The sequence below is a fragment of the Falco naumanni genome, chromosome 11 (assembly GCF_017639655.2).
Source record: "Falco naumanni isolate bFalNau1 chromosome 11, bFalNau1.pat, whole genome shotgun sequence".
In the NCBI taxonomy this organism is placed as follows: domain Eukaryota; kingdom Metazoa; phylum Chordata; class Aves; order Falconiformes; family Falconidae; genus Falco; species Falco naumanni.
This window is the reverse complement of record NC_054064.1, coordinates 27,479,408-27,498,289: the sequence shown is the minus strand read 5'-3', so window position 1 is coordinate 27,498,289 and position 18,882 is coordinate 27,479,408. Positions and strand designations below refer to the sequence as shown.

Here is an 18,882-nt window from a genome sequence, read left to right as displayed (position 1 = left end):
TCTTCTTGTCCTTTCTTCTGTGTACCTCACGCTGTCAGAAAAATTAGGCAATGAACCTAAGAAATGTTAGAATGGAGGTAGCGTTATTTTAAAATGAACACTATTTACTATGGACTTAAGTGGAAAGTGTAGTTTTTTAAAATGGGCTGGTGCATGTCACACTATGTTGTAAAGTGTCTGCATATATGTATATCATCAAAAGTGTGTGTATATACATATATAGATGGAAGGATGATGTTGTTCAGAGCCAAGTCATTTAAACACAGCAAATTAGTAACTTCTGTGTTTTACTATGGCATGGTCAGGTTGGCTTAAGGATGAATTAAGCAAGGTGTAAATTTAAAGAACAAACTCCTTCTGTGGCCTGAAATTAATTATTATAACCACCATGGTAACTTAATCTCACAAAAACACAAGTTTATTAATAGGTGAAGGAGCTGAAGAACCACACAGTCCATCCAGCCCTCTGATATAGTTTTCCTAATCTCAGTTACGAAATTCAACGCTGCAGTTTTACAAGGTACATATTCTCAATTAGTGAATGTTACAGAACATAAACATGAAGTGAATAATTGTATTAATGGGATTCAAACAAGTCAACTGAAAGAAGTATCAACTCTAGTTAGAACACATGGTGAAAAGAACCAGATTTGGAATGTGATCATATAGATAGACTGTTGTACAGCAGATAGTATGTACACTGTTTCATATTGCATGACATTCATAGCATATTCATAGAAAAGTTGAACTAAATGATGGCTTAAAAACTGTATTAATGCTGAAATTTGCTTGCTACTTTTGGTTGAGTGTTGATATCGACTGAGTTCATATTTTCATTGTGTAAAAATACTGTATATGATAGAAATCCTTCAGTAGCTTCCACATTCAAGTAAAGTTACAGTTAGGTATTTCATGTTCAACATCTTAAATGAAATGGCCGAGTCTTTCTAACCTTCAGAAGGAAAAACAAATAATGAATATGCTCAATCTGGTTTGACTAGTACGTTTCTTGAAGACCTTGCTTCTGAAATCAGGCTATCATCTACCTCGGCTGAGGTGCGGCTGGGATTACTAAAGTATCTGAACACGGTTAAAAAGGTGGAAAGTCCATAGCCATTCTACACACTTTCATTTATTGTCTGGACAATTAAAGTACAAATAATTCAAACACAACAAGGTTATGAAAAAAACATTTACAATACTTTCCCTCAGAAATGATCTAAACTAGCAAGGTTAACATGAAGTCATTCATTATAACTAAAGTATACAACTGCCTGGTCCTAAGAAAGATTTTTTAAATTATTATTATTATTCAGATAGTAAAACACATCGTAGAGAAAAGATTCTGACATGCCTTCCCCACTAATGCTTAGCAAATGCATCAAAACTTTCCCAGCAAACTGCGCTCATTCATAGCAGATGATGTATAAAGGTTTCCCTGAACATTGAATGAGTGTTCCTTTAAACTAAAATCTAACATTGTTAAAGTAAAAAACTGATAAAATTATGATGCAGCCTTTGCTTTAGTTATTTGTCTACTACAAAAAGTTTGCCTCTTCAGTGTGAAAAAACAATACTTAGTCTACATGCAGTTAGTGGGTATAGCATGGAAAAAATGCACAAAATAAGCACAAGTTATAAATAACCATAACGTTTTATTACCATTAAGACTAAACTTGTATTGAAAAGATTTTATATAACAAGACAAGAAAAGCAATAGCAAATTTAACTATCAACTAGATTATGCATAGCGAGTAACTGTTTCTAGTACTCAGGGAAGAGCATGACCCTTTTTTGTTTTAAATATATAACCGTACAAAGCACAAACATACTAAAATGATCAGTGCACTGGACATGGGAGAGCACCCCCTCAGTCATTTTGTTCCCTTAGCTCTGTTTTCCCCAATCTGAATTACATTAAAATAAAGACCCAGTTGTTTTCTTTTCTACTGTGCAGTAAGAAAAAATATTCACAACAAACATGACAATATATCAAACAATATTTCTACACAAGTTACCTTGATACCTCTGTCACTTAAGTATCATAAGAAAACATTTTAAGACATATACAAACAAAACTAGCAAAGTGTTACAACTTATAATAAATTAACCAAAAGAAAAAATAACTTTATATATATATATATTTATATTATATATACACATACACACACAACAAAATGACACAATAATATGCTTCTTCCCATAGTTTAAGTAAACAAATAAGTAGACTAGCCAAACTAGCTATATTTGATTTTGGCCATATGCATCACATCGGCAATTAAATAAATAAGTGTTTCAAGCAACATAAACAGTGTTCCAAATGTGCCAACACAGCCCAATTATATTAGCTTGGGCTATAAAGTGAATTTGAAAATTCTTAACAAATTTAAAGCAAATGTATTTTTTCTAAACACATTACATTTAACTATGATACTAAGATATGTAAATAATTTTGTAGCACCTACTGCTCAAACCAAGGAAGTTTTTGATCAAAAAATTAATTTTTTTAACTTTTGTTCTGCTGATATCCCATACTGATGACTTAAAGAAAAACCGTCTTGCAACTCATCTCCTTGCTTTTGGGTTTTGACTGTGGGTAACTGCGTGCCTGGGAAGAACACTCTCCCGTACTGTATTTAATATTTTTATTACATGCTATGAAAAGATACGAAGATCATCTGTTTGTAGCCCATCCTTCAAAAAACAATCTACTAATCCAGTTTAAAACACACATCTTGATCTCTAAAAAGTTACCAGTGCAGTATGAACATGACAAAGTTGTCAATTTCCCCTAAATTAGCCAGTCAAAATATTTTTTCTCAAATCCAGATTCTCTTGTAAAAATTCTTTATATTTTATAAAAATAGATTTTTCTTGAAACCCATTTTCAGCAAAGAGACCACCTCTTTGGCAACATTGTTAATGTTATTTAAATTGTTATGTCATCAGGTATCCCCCTTTACCCCATTCCCTAACAGAAGACTGTTTAGTTCACATGATACAAAAGAAAAAAGGAAAAATAAAAAAAGTTGCAAAATTATGTTCTTCTTTTTGCAATTTTTATTGTTCCTCTTTAATTTATGTGGGGGGTTTACCAATCTGATTCAATCAATGTTTTGAAAAAAAGAAAAGAAAACAAAAACCTTTTATCTTGCTTTTAATCCCATTAGTTCGTAAAAATTGTTTTTGTTTTATTATTTTTTCAAATGAGTGAATGGTCATCTTAAAAAGACCCACCTTCAAGGAAGGTAGTAAAACTAGCTGGCCGGGTAAAAATCCCTGCACATTGTTATCTATGTATATTATATTCAACAACGACAGCTATGAAAGAACATTCAATGCATCAAAGGTTTTTTTTTTTCTAAGCATTATAAAATCCTTTCCTGTTCCTCACAGGATATCCAATGTTTTAATACTTAGGCAACACTGGCTTATAAAGTCCATGGTTGAATATAAGCCTTGAAGAGTTTTTTTTTGTTTTGTTTTGTTCGTATATATATTTATATATATATATTTTAGTAAGTAAGGATATGAAATTCAGGATTTGTGGGTTTTATTGGTTTTAAAGGAAACTTGCAATACTCTGTCTCCTAAACGGTATCCATTAAGGCTGGCAATCGCCATGGCAGCTTCGTCGTAGTTGGTCATGGTGACAAAGCCAAATCCCTTGCACTTGTTGGTGTTGAAATCACGGATCACCTTGACATTATTGACTGCTCCAAAGGGCCCAAACAACTGCCACAGCACGCTCTCATCCGAGTCAGGAGACAAGTTGTAGACGAAGATGCACCATCCAGTCCCAGTGTGACCAGGGATATTCATTCCGACAAGGCTCGTCATACCATCAATTGTGATCGGAGAAAACCTACCAAGTAAAAACAGGGGTCTATTCTAAATATATCTCTTGGCACAAGCTACATGGAACCAAGACTTTAAAATCAGTAAGCTGATGTTAATGAAGGTTCTTGATCCTATTCCTGGAAGATGACTACATAGCCACCCTCAGTCTCTAACTCCTACTTAAGTGGCGGGGAGCTACGCTAAATAAACAGACCAAATCTGGGCACGAACACATCTCCCTTCAAGGAGAAGCCCTACTTAGACATACACAAAGACCTAATAAAAGGAACGCTTAAGGCCAATCTCAAGACAAAAAGGGCCTGCACGTGCTGTTTAAAAAGGCCTGTAGGAATTTGCCACCTTCTCCCATCATTAAAATAATGTAGTTTCAGGGCAACGGAGATCTAATGCTTTACCTTTCACTGGTCTGCAGTGAAAAAACCCAAACAAACTTCAAGAAGTATTTTAAAGATTAAATATGAAATGCCACTGTCAGGATCCAGCTGTAACAGTAGCCTCTTCAGCTGAAAATACTATTAGATGTAGAGTGACATCTGTAAGCGGTAGATTTTGATTCTCCTCCTAACACAGTCCTTAACTGACACATACTGCCAAAAAATATCCAGTTAATAAAGCAGTCCTAAAGCTGGCCACATATTAAAGAAGATTTATGCAGCCGTTGTAGAGTAAGTAAAACAGCACATAAATATAATTAATGAGCATGTCAACTAATACCTTCACACTGTGAGACCTGATGTCCAGAACAGGCTCTTAGGTTCTTTGGATAGTCAACGCAGAGACAAGCTTCCAGAAATCTCATACAGCACCCTGACTTCCCCCCCTCACTGTCTTTTTGGCACCTGTTTTCTTCAGCTTGAAGATCTGAAGGGAGGAGCTGAAGCCAGGTAGTATGTTTATGAGCACAGAGCCATTATAGAGCAACACAGGCTGGGTAGGATCTCCAGAGGTCACCTGATCAATCTGCTGCTTGAAGCAAGGCTAACTTCTCAAATCAGATCTGCTGCTCATGGCCTTGCAGAGGGAAGTTCTGAGAGTGTCCAAGGAAGGGAACTCCAATCCTGGAGCCCTGCTCCAGGGCTCCACCATCCTCACTGCGAATGATTTTCCTTTATACTCAGCTGAATTTCCCCTGCTGCAACCTGTTACTGCTGACTCTTGTCCCTTTGCAGTTGACCTCCGAGAAGCGCTTGGCTTCATCTCCTTCCTGATGCCCCTTGTGGGGAGCTGAAGGCAGCAGCCAGGGGCTGAACTCTGCATCTGCCTTTCCTGAATTTCACCACTTCCCTCCGGCTTGTCAAGGCCTCCCCAGTGGCAGCCATGGCCAACAGCACAGTGGCCGTCCCCGCTCCCCCACCACTGTAGTTGCCCGTTAAAGCAAGGAGGGTGCATCGCAGCCCGTGACTCAGGTTATTAATGAAGATGTATCAGCCCTCAGGATCAACATAATTTTCCTTTCATCAGTTTGAAAAAAAATGACATGCTTTCTGAAGCTACACTTTGGGATAGGTTTTAAAATAACAACTGCACAGAGGAAATGTCTTAATAAAAATCCAGTTTCCCATGTACCTTTTAGTATGATGAGTTTTAATACCAGAACTGAATTGAAATTCCTCAGGATTTTCTGAGATGACTGGAGGAGAGGAGGGGGGAAGTGTTGCCGAGTGATCCTGTGCCTTCCCGAACTTCTCCTTTTACACTCTCAATACTTTCACACACATTTAGTAATCTGCACAATATTATGCAGTCTATATTAAATAACCATAAAAGTAACTACACACTTGATGGCTGCTCACTATTCTGTTGACTCCTGATGGCACTTTATATGTATATTCAAGGCAAAAAAAGCCATTTGAATATATATCTTAAGCTAAGGAACTCACTGGGGTGTAGCTATGCTGTAAATGAGTTCACAAATGCTCACAGCACTGGATCTTCAGACATACATACAGGTTTGCAGCCAGTTTATTAAAAACACATGGCAATTTTCCAACTGAACTTCACTTTCGCAAACCCTGCTCTCAACAGCTTTTTAGTTTCTCTCCTGCATACTGAAACCAGTAACATTATCACAATGGTTCAGCAGGGCTCTCACCCATGGTATTTCCCCAGCTGCTCAAAACAAAGGCGGCTGGACAAGGCCAATTTATACCGCGTCTTCCACCCCACGTGGAATTGTAAATAAGGCGGCCAGGACCGAGAGCTCGTACAAGCCAACAGCTTCAGCTTCTTTTGAAATTTGGAAGGTGGGACTAAGCCGGTTGCTGACAAGTGCTAACTGTGCTGGTAACGTATGGAAGCCAAACGCTCCTTCTCTGTAATGTTTAAATTTGGTATGAAGTACAACATGAATGTATATACTACCCTGTAAGTAACGTTACTGTAAAATCTGTACAATGCAAAGCTGTGCATGCCACATAGTATGTCATTAAAGTTTAGCATTTTTAATGAATGCTGCACCGACGTAATGGAGAGCGGTTTTTCTCTGGAAACCTTTTGGAGCCATGCAGCTTTCAACTATTTATGTACCACGAGCACAGGAGCTGCTGTAAATCCAAGAAAACATGCACAAAACTAGTGCAAGTGTGTTGACACAAACAGGAGATAACCTATTGCGTAAGTAGCTTTGCTACTAGCAAGTGATCTGAAATTAGCATCACTAAAACCTCTGTTCCACATCAGCACATTCCATTTTCCATCAGTCCCACATACTTCACGCAGGGAAAGAAGGAACTGACCCTCAGCCCCAGTAATGCTGCACCGCAGATGTTTCAGAGGCAGTTTCAGAAACTGTTATCCATACAGGATTTTTTTTTGTCACCCTACATCTGTAGATACGGCGTTTGCCAGTGCAAGTACAAGTTTGAGACTGGCTGGGAGGAGAGAACTAATTCAAGATGCCTAAAAAACAAATACTCTTGTGATTTAAGACTAACACTGCAGACTCTGAATACGAAGAAAGCAGATACATGACCCGGAGAGGCAGGTAACGCACTCTCTTCCCTCTTTGCAGGTCCTGTGAGATCTGAATTCAAACACTCCCTGGGTCAGACCAAGCCCCCTTTGTCCTGCAGCACGTGCCAGTGCAATTCCAGAGAAGCAGCAGCACAGGGAAAACTCCCTAAACAAACCCATCCTTCTGACACCAACTTGCACCTGACAGATACTCGAGGCTGAGTCCTGCCACGTTTTCGGCAGAAGAAGAAATCAAGACACAAATGAGATGGGGGAATGCAGAAGTGATGTGTGATAAAATCATGTGGTAAGTTCTGACTCATCGTATTACCATCGCCACTACGGATATCACAGAGGTAACAAACGTACTAAGGAACACCAGAAGTAGTGCTTCTGGAAAGATACGCAGCCTCTGCTTTGACTGCTACTACTGTAAGTAGTCTTAAGATTTCTGATTTGTAGGATAGCTACCGTGGCAGTAGTTAAAGCCCATGCCGCTGTCCACTACTAGCTAGTGCAAAGATATACTTACCATACCATTTTACAGGATGAGCTTTTTAAAAAAAAGAAAAAGCTCAATTTTCAAGTGTGGCGAGTAGACCATTTCAGAAGATTAAGTAGTATTTTCTCATCTTAATTGTGGGGGATGGCTGGACATCTTATGGTAACATCAGGAATAAGACTACACCTTTAATTTGCTGTGAGGTTCGCTTGCGTTGGTGTGTGCCATTAGAAGAAACACTAACAACACGTCAACTCCTTTTAGCTATCAGATCAAACATCAACATACTCATGAAACAGCATAAACGTTTACAAATCAGCTGAGCTTTATCAGACATGCGTGCACAAACATACGAACACACAGAGCTATTTTAAACAAAAAATGAAATCTCAAGCACCGAGAAAATTTCAAAGTATTAAACCTGTAACAAAAGAAACTTAGGGCTGATTAAGGTGCACACAGCTATATTTTCAAGTCAAACTTGTGAAGCCAGATGTAGGAGAAAAACTACGAGATTTAGACATTAAATTTTCCATTATCAGATCAGAGATTAGTTAAAAGCGTATGTTAATAGTTCTGATTCTGGAAAAAGTGCCATTTAGCAGGGTGACTGCAGTTTGAATGCTTGTAGCTGTTGCACCTAAACCATTTGAGAAACCCACCTGTAAATAAAAAAAGGTTGAAAAAACCCCACAGAATTTGCGTGTGGCCTTTAAAGTAACAAAACCAACTGAAGTCCAAACTTAAAAAGAATTTGACATGCTGGTGGAAGAAAAAGAAGGAATTGAAAAAAAAAAATAAAGTTAGTGAATTAAAAAAAATAAATTGTAGCACCAATCTGTGCCAACACGGACATCTGGCAATCTGTGGAATTCTAATTACCTCTTTACGCCATAGGCCATATTAAGCAAATTGTCCAGCCTGAAAAGAGAAGGAGGGTCTTTGGGTTAATGTCTCACAGATGGCAAGATCGCTCAATGGAACTATTATTAATAGCGTTCCATTTTCAAAGAAGAAGTGTTCAACAAGTTTCCCACACATCTAAGAAGCCTAACAACTCCCAGCCTGATTTGTTAAGTCTGAGGTTGTGCTTAAGTTTCTACCACAGCATTTAAAGCCATTTTTAACTTGCTTACGGTCTTAAAGAGAAAAAAACCCTCTTCATTTCCTGCGTTTGGTTTTAAAAAATCCACTTCTGATATTTTTTTATTTTTTAAAAAGACAATATTAGTATGAAGTTATTGCAAATAATTTAACTGTTCACGTTGTATTTACAGTTAACTTAGAAAAAGAATGTTACAGTCCAGAATTGCTGGAACTGGAAAAATTCTTCCTCGCTATATTACATATACTTAGTATTAATCCTCCACAATATGTCAAATGACCACCAAATTTTGCAGAATATAACCATCTGTTTTCCATGGGAGCACAATAAAGTCCTTCTATCCATGGAACGATTCAGTGATAACCTCAATGGACACAGCTGCATGCCAAAGCCACAAAACCAAGTGTAAATTTAAAATATCTGATGACTGACTTTTTTCTTATAATCTTTAATTCATTAGCAATTTTCATTACTGAAAAACTAAAATTACTTTTGAATAATTCTCTAAAAGCCGGTATGCAACTCAGTTACGCAAGTATGTCCAAGTTTTTTTTGAAGGCAGACTTTTTTATTCGAATGCTAGGCTGCCTGAAAATTATCCTCAAAGGTAAGAGTAATGCATCACTAACTCTAGCTTATGTATCAGATGGAAACAGCATATTCAGAATGCAAAGCATAAAACATCCCTGAAAGTATCTGAAGAATCACACCAAAGACTAATACAAGGTCTCTTTATACTAAGAGCAGATCTCAGGCTAATAAATTTAATGATACTGCTGCTGACTGGACCAGACTCAGCTTTTTTTCCTGCTACCAATCCGCTGTCATTAACATCAAAGTAAGCTGCATCAAAACTGTAATAATATAGCAGAAAATAAAAGCGTTACCAAAAAAGTGAGAAAGAACAGGATAGTCACTGCTCATTTGATTATCAGTGTAACTCTATTCTGTCCTCCCTTTTTTTATGAGCCTTCATGAGATCTGTTTGTACAGTACTTCAGCTGTTTTAGTAAATACAACATGACTACTGCTGTCAGCAGATTTTCCTCCTCATTCTCCAGGAAAGAATATTTAATTTTACAAAGAAAATCAGGTCAGCCTATGGAACTAAAGCATATTTTCCTGCGCAGCACCTGCCCCACATTGTCGTTGCTGGTGGGACTTCAGCTCTTTTCCAGGTAATTACCTGAATCTCTGAGCCTGGTGGTGAAGTGGTCCAGGGTAGCGTCTGTTGGGAGACTGATACAGCTGTGAAAGGAGTGCCTGGCTTGTTTTCTGGCTGGGGTTATTGGCAAACTTCACAGTAATTGGTTCTGTAGCACCACTAGGCTTCTGGCCATTTAGTCCCTTTATGGCTTCTTCTGCCTCTATTCTCTTATCAAAACGGATAAATCCCACACCTCGAGAAACCCCTGGGAAGTAAAAACATGTGAACAGATGAATATTTGTAGGAACAGCCTCACCTATGTAATGAACAAACTGCATGTTGGTTTTGACTTCACAGAGTAAGTCTTGCAAATTAAGGAAAGGCCTATAAAGAAAAACGCTCTTCCCCATCTGTACTCTCCAGCGCATTGAATACTCTCCATCCGTATTGAAAAGAATGATTTTAAGTAAACAACATTCTGCATTTTGAGATCCCTCACAAAAGAGGCAGCAGCAGTTACGCCTCCAAACAGTTACGCTTATAAAGAACCAGGTATGGCATTTTACACTAGAAGTCACATTGTCTTAGAACCCAACCGCCAACAAGCATTTACAATTTTGCCATTTCCAGAAAAACATGCATTTATCAAGAAAAATTTTATTTTAACCTGTGACTTGATCAACCAGAATCCGTGAGGTGATGATGCGCCCATATTGTGAGAATAACTGCTCTAATTCTTTCTGGGTCATTGTTTTCGGAAGGCCGCTGACATACAAGTTCGCATCTCTGATCGATGCTGAACTTGGACGGGCATACGACACCTGTGGATTGAGGAAAAGGAAAGGCAGATTAGCACACCAGACCCACCCTTTGCATTTCAAACAGACCGATGATTTTCTGTTCTTTCACTAGCAATAACCCTCCAGTTCAGATGTTACCTGTTCTGCAAAACCAGCAGTGCCAGGAAAGGCTGGGAGAACAAAGGAAGAGCTAGAGAGACCTTAAGAACAGATGCAAGCATTCTTTAAGTGCAGTCATAAAATAACTATTGTTCTGAGGTAGATTAATGTGCAACTTCCTACGCACGGCTTTGTAAATTTACCCCTATGAGTTGTGGGTGTATGGATGATTTACTGTATCCAATGTAATAACCTTAGCACATACACAGCACTGAAGTTCCAGCATGGTTGTGTGTGTGTGGTTTTTGTTTTTTTTTTTTCTTTCTTTCCCCTGCTCCAAGTGTCTGAAACAGATCAGGTTATTTGCAGAGTGATCTTTAGTTCTCTCTCTTTGTGTTTTCATCCTGAGCTGGCGAGAGCTGTTCTGGATGAACAGTAAAGTACTAGTGAAATTAGACTAAATGAACATCTGCTCAGGGAACTGTATACCGACACTCACTGTCATATCTGCAATTTATCACGAGAAGCTCCTTTGTACTCTAAGCCCAGAACCAGACCATAAAACATTATGACCAAGCAAACAGGAAAAATCTAGCCGAGGCACTGCATGTATGCAGTTGGAAAATTATTAAATCAAGACTCTTAACTGCTCTTCTACCTATGAATCAGATTTTTAATTATAGTATGTGCATAAAAAGCCTTCTGCACTTTTAAAATATATACATTTAGAATACACACATTTAACATAATAAAAATACTTCCTGGATAAAGCCTAATGGCAAGTATTCAGCATGGATCATGAAGAATTACTTTGCAGCACATCTGAAATAGCACGGGAGCCAAACCTGAAGATTTTGTACTTCATCTTGATCTATTTAAATATAAACAGATCAGTACATTCCTGTGTTAAATCTTTAAAATGTGTCTTGGAAGGAAAGGGGGGGGTCCCATTATGAATACAATGCATTCAGCAACTGTCTTCCCCTCTTCCCAAGCCTTAGCCCAAACACAAATGATGTCAAATGGATGTCTTTATATGCTTTATGTGTCAAAGAGTTGTCTTTATGTGCTCCACACCTAAAAATAGATGTTGACTCACAGAAAATGATGTTAATGACTAATATTTGCTTCCACAATCTTCTCTGCATAATAGCAGACAAACTCTAAAGATTCTAGATTTTTAAGATTTTTGGCAACTTCTTTATAACTTACATGTTTGTACATAGCCTTCTCTGTAAATGTTAGGTTTAAAAGGTTAGAGAGAGGAGGTGGGAAAATTTAGGGAAAGAAATGTGGAAAAGAGGTTAGATAAAACATTTGCATCAACTGAGGCAAGCTCAGGAGGCACACAGCACAAAGGCACAAGCAGACAAACCTTCAGGTGCCGAGATCAGTGCTGAAAGGGAGAGGATATCAGGGTGGAAACTGTTTTGTGCCTCAGCAATTTAGGACCTCAGCCCATGAGCTCCTGATGATGGGGTGCAGCACTGGAGTCACTTACTGCTGGTCCCAAACAACCGTCTGATGCTCCAGGACCGGAACACACACAGCACCACTTGGCTTTTATGTAACTAAGATCAAGCCAGGTGCTTGAGGAAACCAGAATAAACTACCCTGTGCTTTCACCTACGGATAGATACCATGAAAAAAGGTTTTGATGCTTGGTTTGGTGGTCTCTTGTTAGTGCTTTCTCATTTGTGCCCCATGCTGGGGCATTTGGGAAAGCGGACTCCCTCCACACTCTGCAAAATTACCTTGAGAAGGTACTGTAAGGGTTCCGACACCTACAGTTTAACCCACTTTAGGAATAATGGTTTAAAAAACACTTAAAAGCCTCTCTCGAGTGGGGGTAGGGACCTTACCTATTCCTCAAAACTCAGAGCTGCAAAATTAATAAAGTTCCTGGGAAAACAGCCAGGAGTTTCCTTTGGGTTTTTTTCTCATTGTGGCACATTCATTAACAAATGCCACGTTACAGGGAAGATGAAAAGTATTGGGATATTGAAAAAACCCACTACTTCCCAAGCACCAAGTGCCTGACGTTTTATTTATCTATCTATCTGCATGTATGTATCTATCTGCATTTCTCAAACAGAAAATACTCTCCTCTTGGGGGCCATGCAGACATGCAGTGGAAGGAGAGGCTGCACACACACACAAATCCAGCTACTCACAGCACATGTAACCACCTATTGCCGCTCAGGTCTAATTTTTATTTCCTCCTGCAATCAAACATTCAGGTTGAAGAGGAGCCTGGGCCAAAGAAAGGAGCTGCCAACAGCAACTCGGCTGTCTTTAATATCAAGGAGAAAAGGTTGTGAGCTGAATGGACTCAAGGCTAGTAATGTCAATTATTTATCTGCTTTAGAATCTTTCTCATCTTCCCTCTCAGGTCAGCCAATGACAAATCGATCGGTTAGACTGTGCCATCCTGCTTTCAAGCCATTATTCAGTTAGTACTGGGGATGTCTTCCCCCGTGTTAGTTATCAAAGGAAGAAATCGCCCACCCTGACCAGACGCTCCTTGTGCAGTGGAAGTTAAAATGGGAACCAAAACCAGCTCCCATTTTATCACTGAAAAGTGCTAAGCACTGAGTGAAGATGCTGCATTAATTCTTTATATTCACATTTAAGAATTATTTTTTAGCTCACGGCAGTGCTGGCACCCTATAGTGAAACAGGATGCTGAAAAAGAGTACGGAAATCCTAGCCATGACAAAAAAATTTAAGTGAGCTGGTGAACACTGACCTACTCTGTCCCAGGCATTTCTCAGAATAAAACATTTGTCCACCTGTATGACGGCTGGAGGTTGAATGATGTTGTTATATTTCACTGTGTAAGATCATTTACAAGTTCTCCGGTCAAATTTGCAAGGAAGATACTAATACTGCATAATTCACTTTATGGGTTTCTGGCCTCCAATGTTAAGCTTCTATAAAAATATATATATATACACACACACACAGAATAACAGCAAAAGACATTTGCTAGGGTATTTCTCATCTGACATTGAACATCAGCCTGCGTAAAGGCTTCTCTTCAGTATAAACACCCATCTCACGGGTCTGCACCACTGTCCCCAAATGCTACTGTGGAGTTGTATGGTCCAGCGTTTCCCATCTTCCATGGTAATGCACATTTTTGTTCAGGAGCACAGAAAATATCCTCAAGTAATTATTTTCCCTATTAATTTCCCACCTATTTTCCCACATAGAAAACTTTTGGAAAAATTTATAATCTCAAGACTCCTCAGAAGGTAAATTGAAGCGGTCTGGTCTTTCCAAGTCAGAGCCCACAGCAAAGGCACCCAGAGGCATGAACGCATCCCATTTGTCATACAGAGAGGGGGCACTGGACATGTAACAGCAGCCATTTAAACACTGACACTTAACCGCTTCACTGCTGCTCATCGCAGGAGATGCCTTCAGCTCATATACTAAACCCGGACTTCTCAAACATTAGGTCCATTTCTAGAAGCTTCCTCACAAAATTCAACTCCCACATGCTCCAAAGAGGAATGGCATCATCTTTCCCTGAAACGATGTGCTCTGCCAGCAGAGCCATCCTTCCCCACTCAAAACATCCACTGACAAGCAACACAGCAGCTCACATCTTTCAAAATGAAAACTTCTCCAAGGAGATTTGTGTCTTGCTCCGCATCTAGTGTCACTCACCTGGGGAACGTAAAACTAGTCAGGAGACTTAATCAGAGTGGTGCACAGCAGCACAGGCAGCCACAGGCCACCAAACCTGCCATCCCTGGGACCCCTCTCCAGCCCAAGCAGATAAAGATGCAGTTGGCATTAAGTGACTCCCTAGGCATGTTCCAAAAAAGTTTGTTTAACATTCAAAAATCCTGAACTTCTTGGTGACGTTAATTCTGCAAGACTGCTTTGTCTCTTTGCACAACACTCTCCAAGATGTAGGATTTCTCACCTGACTTTTGGGGTGAGCCACTTTGCTTTTTTTCTGCCTGATGTCCAAATGTGTAAAATGGGAACAACCCTTCCTTCACTGAACGCCTCTTATTCCACGGGTATGCAAGTGCTTTAACATGACCAAAGAACTTCACACACGTAAATAAGCACGCTCTCACTTGTTTCACACACATACAGAACTACAAGTAAAATCTGCTTAACACCAGAGGATGGGCTGTGGCCAGAAGAGACATTTCCCCACAGCTGCTTCCAGGCCCTCATCCATGCTCTAACTTTGTGCGAACACACAGATTTGAGGAACCCTCCTGTGAAAGCTATGTGCTTTGTCAGGACAAGCATATACAAAAGCTCTCTGGTCCAAAGGCTGAAGACCAGAGTATGGAGTATTTTCACATCTGCCGCTTCACTGCTCTGTCCTTTATCTCTTCTCCAAGCCCTTGGCTGGGGGATGGAGGGGAGTGACGATGCAGTTTACTGTTGAGTGATTCAATGCCATTTTGCTAGGTTTAATTATGATTGCAGGTAAGATACAATGGTCTATTCCATCATTTCAGGAAAAACCCCACAGATAATAACCCAGAAGCACTCCGGCTGTATCAAGAGCAGGGCTAAGAGAAATGGCTGCTCTGGCTCTGTGGAATGAAAAGGACTCATTGGCAAACCTGAGTTCAGAGAAATCACGATTAAGAGAAGTTGCACAAAACTAACAGGTAAAAACTCTGGTGCCTGCTGAAAGCAGCAGAGCCAAATCTGAACCTTCAAAGGCAGCACGGAGAGGTCCTTTGAGCCACGGCATCACCACAGGCACAAAGGGTGAAAGAGGATTTGTTAACAAGCACTACAAAGTCCAAAAGGTTACACAGACAGAGGTTCCTGAAGAACAGAAACTAAGCAAACTTAGTTGAGGGTTTCCAGGTCTGTGGTATCTTTAAAGTTTCTTGTCCAAAGCTTTGCCCCAGGGTGCAGCAGTCACAGCAGATGACCCCTCTTATGACTAACTGAGCTACCACAAAACAGAACAAGCAATTACTTTAATTTAAAAAGGAAACACAGAACAACTACATCCTAAAATCTGCAGCTTGCAAATGCTATAATCTGAATTTACAGGGAAGGAAAAGAGTACATGCTCTTTTACACCTCTGCCCTCTACAAAGCTTTGCTGGACCTCAGGGGGAACACAGCTGGGGGCGTCTGAAGGCAGCCGACGGGCTGGCAGAGCACACTGGGGCGGCACACACGGCATGCCTGTACGCACAGCCAGGCCAGCACAACTGTACGCATGGGCAACTTAAAAATGCAGGTCCCTCTGCACAGGCCAATGGGCCTCGCTGCTCCCAGTACCTTCCAGCTCCCGGACCCTCCCTTCTCCTCTCCCCCACCGAACACCTAAGCCCTCTCTGTGCCTTCCCCCCTATTTCATCTTCCCCAGCTCCCCTACAAATCAGAGTATCCCCAGACCTCTCCACACACCCTCCCCTTACCACCCATTTCTTCACCAGGAGAAGCAGCTGCAGGTGGTGGCTGGCTGGCTCAGTGGCAGGTAGCCCCTGGGGAGGCTATGGGAGAACACAGGTGGAAAATACAAGGTTTTCAGCAAAGTACTGCACCAAGGGCACCCGACACCAGAGCTCTGTGACTGTAACTGTCAGCAAGCCAGCATTTTCTGGCTGCAGCTCCAGTTGTTGTGTCCCCCTGCTACCTTCCCAACAGTTTGGGATGGGGTGCAGAAGATGCAGCTCTGTTCCCCATTGCTCGCTGCTGCAGCCTTCCTCCTCCCCGGCCTTGTGCTTCCCACGCCTCCTTCACTGCTGAGCATGACTGCAAGGCAATCTTTTTGACAAATGACTTTGTAGGACAGAGAAGTCTGAGGCTGCTGTTATTTGGTTACCCTACAGTGACAGTGTGGTTTGTAGTTTTGCAGACAATTACAAGAATTAACATGGACAGATTTAGAGCCTGAATTTTGTAGAAATACCTGGCATTTTAAAAAAAACAAACGCTAGAGAAACCCAGATAAATAGCAAGATCTTTGGGCAGTAACATTACTAGTTTATTTCCAGAAAACACAGTAGTATTTTCTGCTACAGCCCTATTCGCTGTATTTTAAACAAGGACCATGCAGTCCTATCAATCAAAACAGGAGAGTAACACAGAAGTAAACATTCTGAACTAACAATAGGAAGTGTTAAAATAGCAGTAGCTATATTCCATGTTGTTTATTCATTTAACTGAAAATTAAAATAGAGGAAGCATCTGACCACAGAGGAATGACCCCATCTGTTTGCTATTTTATCATCTGATAGATTTCACGGATTCAAAATACAGAAGGCATCAAGGGCTCAAGAGAACCCAGATTCCTTCTCCCCTTACTGGAGACTTCTCCCTTTGCTCCAGCAGTGTCACAGCATGCTACCTGCTCCTGTGAGGGAAGAAAGAAACAAACCTACTTCTCAGACGACAGAGAGCAGGAAGGAGAGGGGGACACAAGACTGCACTTCAGGGGGTCGCTGGCTCTTTTTAGATTGCAAACTTCCTTTCAAAACTCTGTTCTGCCCTTGTTCCAGCGTCCCCCAACACGAAGCCAGGTCACCTGAATCCCCATGTAAATTGTAAAACGCTTCCTTCGCATCCTTTCAGACGCTGTCCCTTTTTCAGGACAAAGCAGCACAGTTTAAACAATCTGTACCCCATGCATCACACATTTTCTTTCTGATATTTGATGCAACCGAATTGCCAGGCAATCTTCAACAGCAGCAGTGACCTTTCGTATGCTTTTATGGATGGGCAAATTTAATTTCTAAAAATAGATTCAATTTCTGGAATATATATTTATTTCAACACATGCTCTATCTTCCCTCATTCTAAGCTGTTTTGTAGAATTATGTCAAGCTTTAGCTGTAAAAAATAAAGTGAAGCCCTTCTCCCCCACAAAATGATGATGATGTTATGAAATAGCATAAATAAAATATACACTATGATCAGCTGAGGACAAACATAACGTTTATAACCTATTACCACCAAATGCATAACATTTCCTTCAATGCTTCCCCAAACAGATATTCCGTAGTCACCTCTCAACTTTGACTTGAAAGAGCATCACTGACTTAAATAAAACACACAGAAATATTTTAGCTGCTACAGTGAAAAGCGGTTATTTATTGTAACAATGAAATAATAAAGAGAACATTTCTTCAGTTATTTTAGTCCGCACATCTGAGAACAGACTGTGCCTAGCTGTTTTGCTGATCCTGCTATAAAACCAGGTCCTCCTGTGACTGCATGGCTGTTTTGCAAGGCATCAGGAGAGAGAGAACATTAAGCTGCCACAAAAATGTTACCGAAGTGAGAAGGACAGGATTTGGGGACACATACAGAAAAATATTTTTTTTTTTAAAGCAGGAATTAAGCATTATAGGTCAAAAAACAAGTGCAAAAATGACCCTCCCCAGCCAGCTGATGTTCAGTCGAGGTATAAGGGACAGCAGAGACCACAACTGTTTGAGCAAGGAGATGGGATGCAAGCCATCAAGACCAAGGTGACCTTGGCAAGCGGAAGTAATTTGCCCCTGTAAAAGGGACTTTCACAAATTATTCATTTCAACTTTCTATCAAAACAGCTTCCAAAAGGTAGCCAGAGAAATGCTACCTGCAGGGCTGCAGCTACCCAGCGTACCTGGGCAGAGGCCATCAGCCTATCCATCAATAGGACGTTACGGATTTATTCCAGGCCATAAAAACCAACCACACTCACGAGGAAAAAAGTAAAAAGTAATGCTTAGTACTTTTCCAGCTCAATGTTATTCTAGTATTTAATTAAATATTTTTTAGCCTGCAAATCTATATGCCACTAAATCCCTTTCTGTATGTTCTTTTGAGACAGGCTCTTTCGATGTACTGAAGGTGCATTTTTAATAACAGTAAAGGGTATCTAGCTAGACTAAAGTAATCAGCTCTGACAATTAAATATAGTAATTCCACAACTTCAAATACTTCAACCTTATAATGAATCACAGTGAGAGGCTGGAAAGGGGCGTGTGGGAGCAACAGGCAAGCTAGGAGACTTCAGTGGCGCTGAGGACGATTTTTCATCACTTCACAACCCTTTAGAAACTAGGGATGCCTCCAGCAACATGGGGGCTGCTGGGAGCGGTAAAAACACAATTCACTACTCGGCGCGAACACTGGGAAACCTCCATCCCCACCACACAGTACCAGGGAATCAGATCTAATAAGATTTCTGAGAACAAATCCTACAAGGGGTAAGGTAAGGTAATCGCATGCAATTCTGCAATTAAAAATTGGGTTGGAAACTGCCGATTAGTTGTCCATGTGTCCAAAGCTTGGCTATTTGAACAGAAAGCTCTCCTGGGTCAGTTTCAGGCATCTGCATAAACACTTACTTGAAAACAATTTTATTTAAAAAAAAGCCTAAAACATCTTCCCAGCCACTGGAGAAATTACGCAGCTCCTGTGCATG

The 18,882-nt window shown here is 40.2% G+C and overlaps 1 protein-coding gene across 8 annotated transcripts in view; it reads right to left on the bottom strand.

The window, feature by feature from the left end:
• Positions 1–404: 404 nt before the first annotated feature.
• Positions 405–18,882, bottom strand: part of ELAVL4 (ELAV like RNA binding protein 4) — an 83,134-nt gene continuing 64,656 nt past the window's right edge. For all 8 annotated transcript variants that reach the window (XM_040611180.1, XM_040611174.1, XM_040611173.1 and 5 more), the window contains exons 4-7: positions 10,235–10,388; positions 9,607–9,832; positions 8,198–8,236; positions 405–3,865 (exon numbers count right to left, since the gene is read on the bottom strand). In XM_040611180.1, coding sequence (XP_040467114.1) covers positions 3,538–3,865; positions 8,198–8,236; positions 9,607–9,832; positions 10,235–10,388 — 747 coding nt within the window. In that variant the 3' untranslated portion in view covers positions 405–3,537. The remainder of the gene's footprint in view (positions 3,866–8,197; positions 8,237–9,606; positions 9,833–10,234; positions 10,389–18,882) is intronic.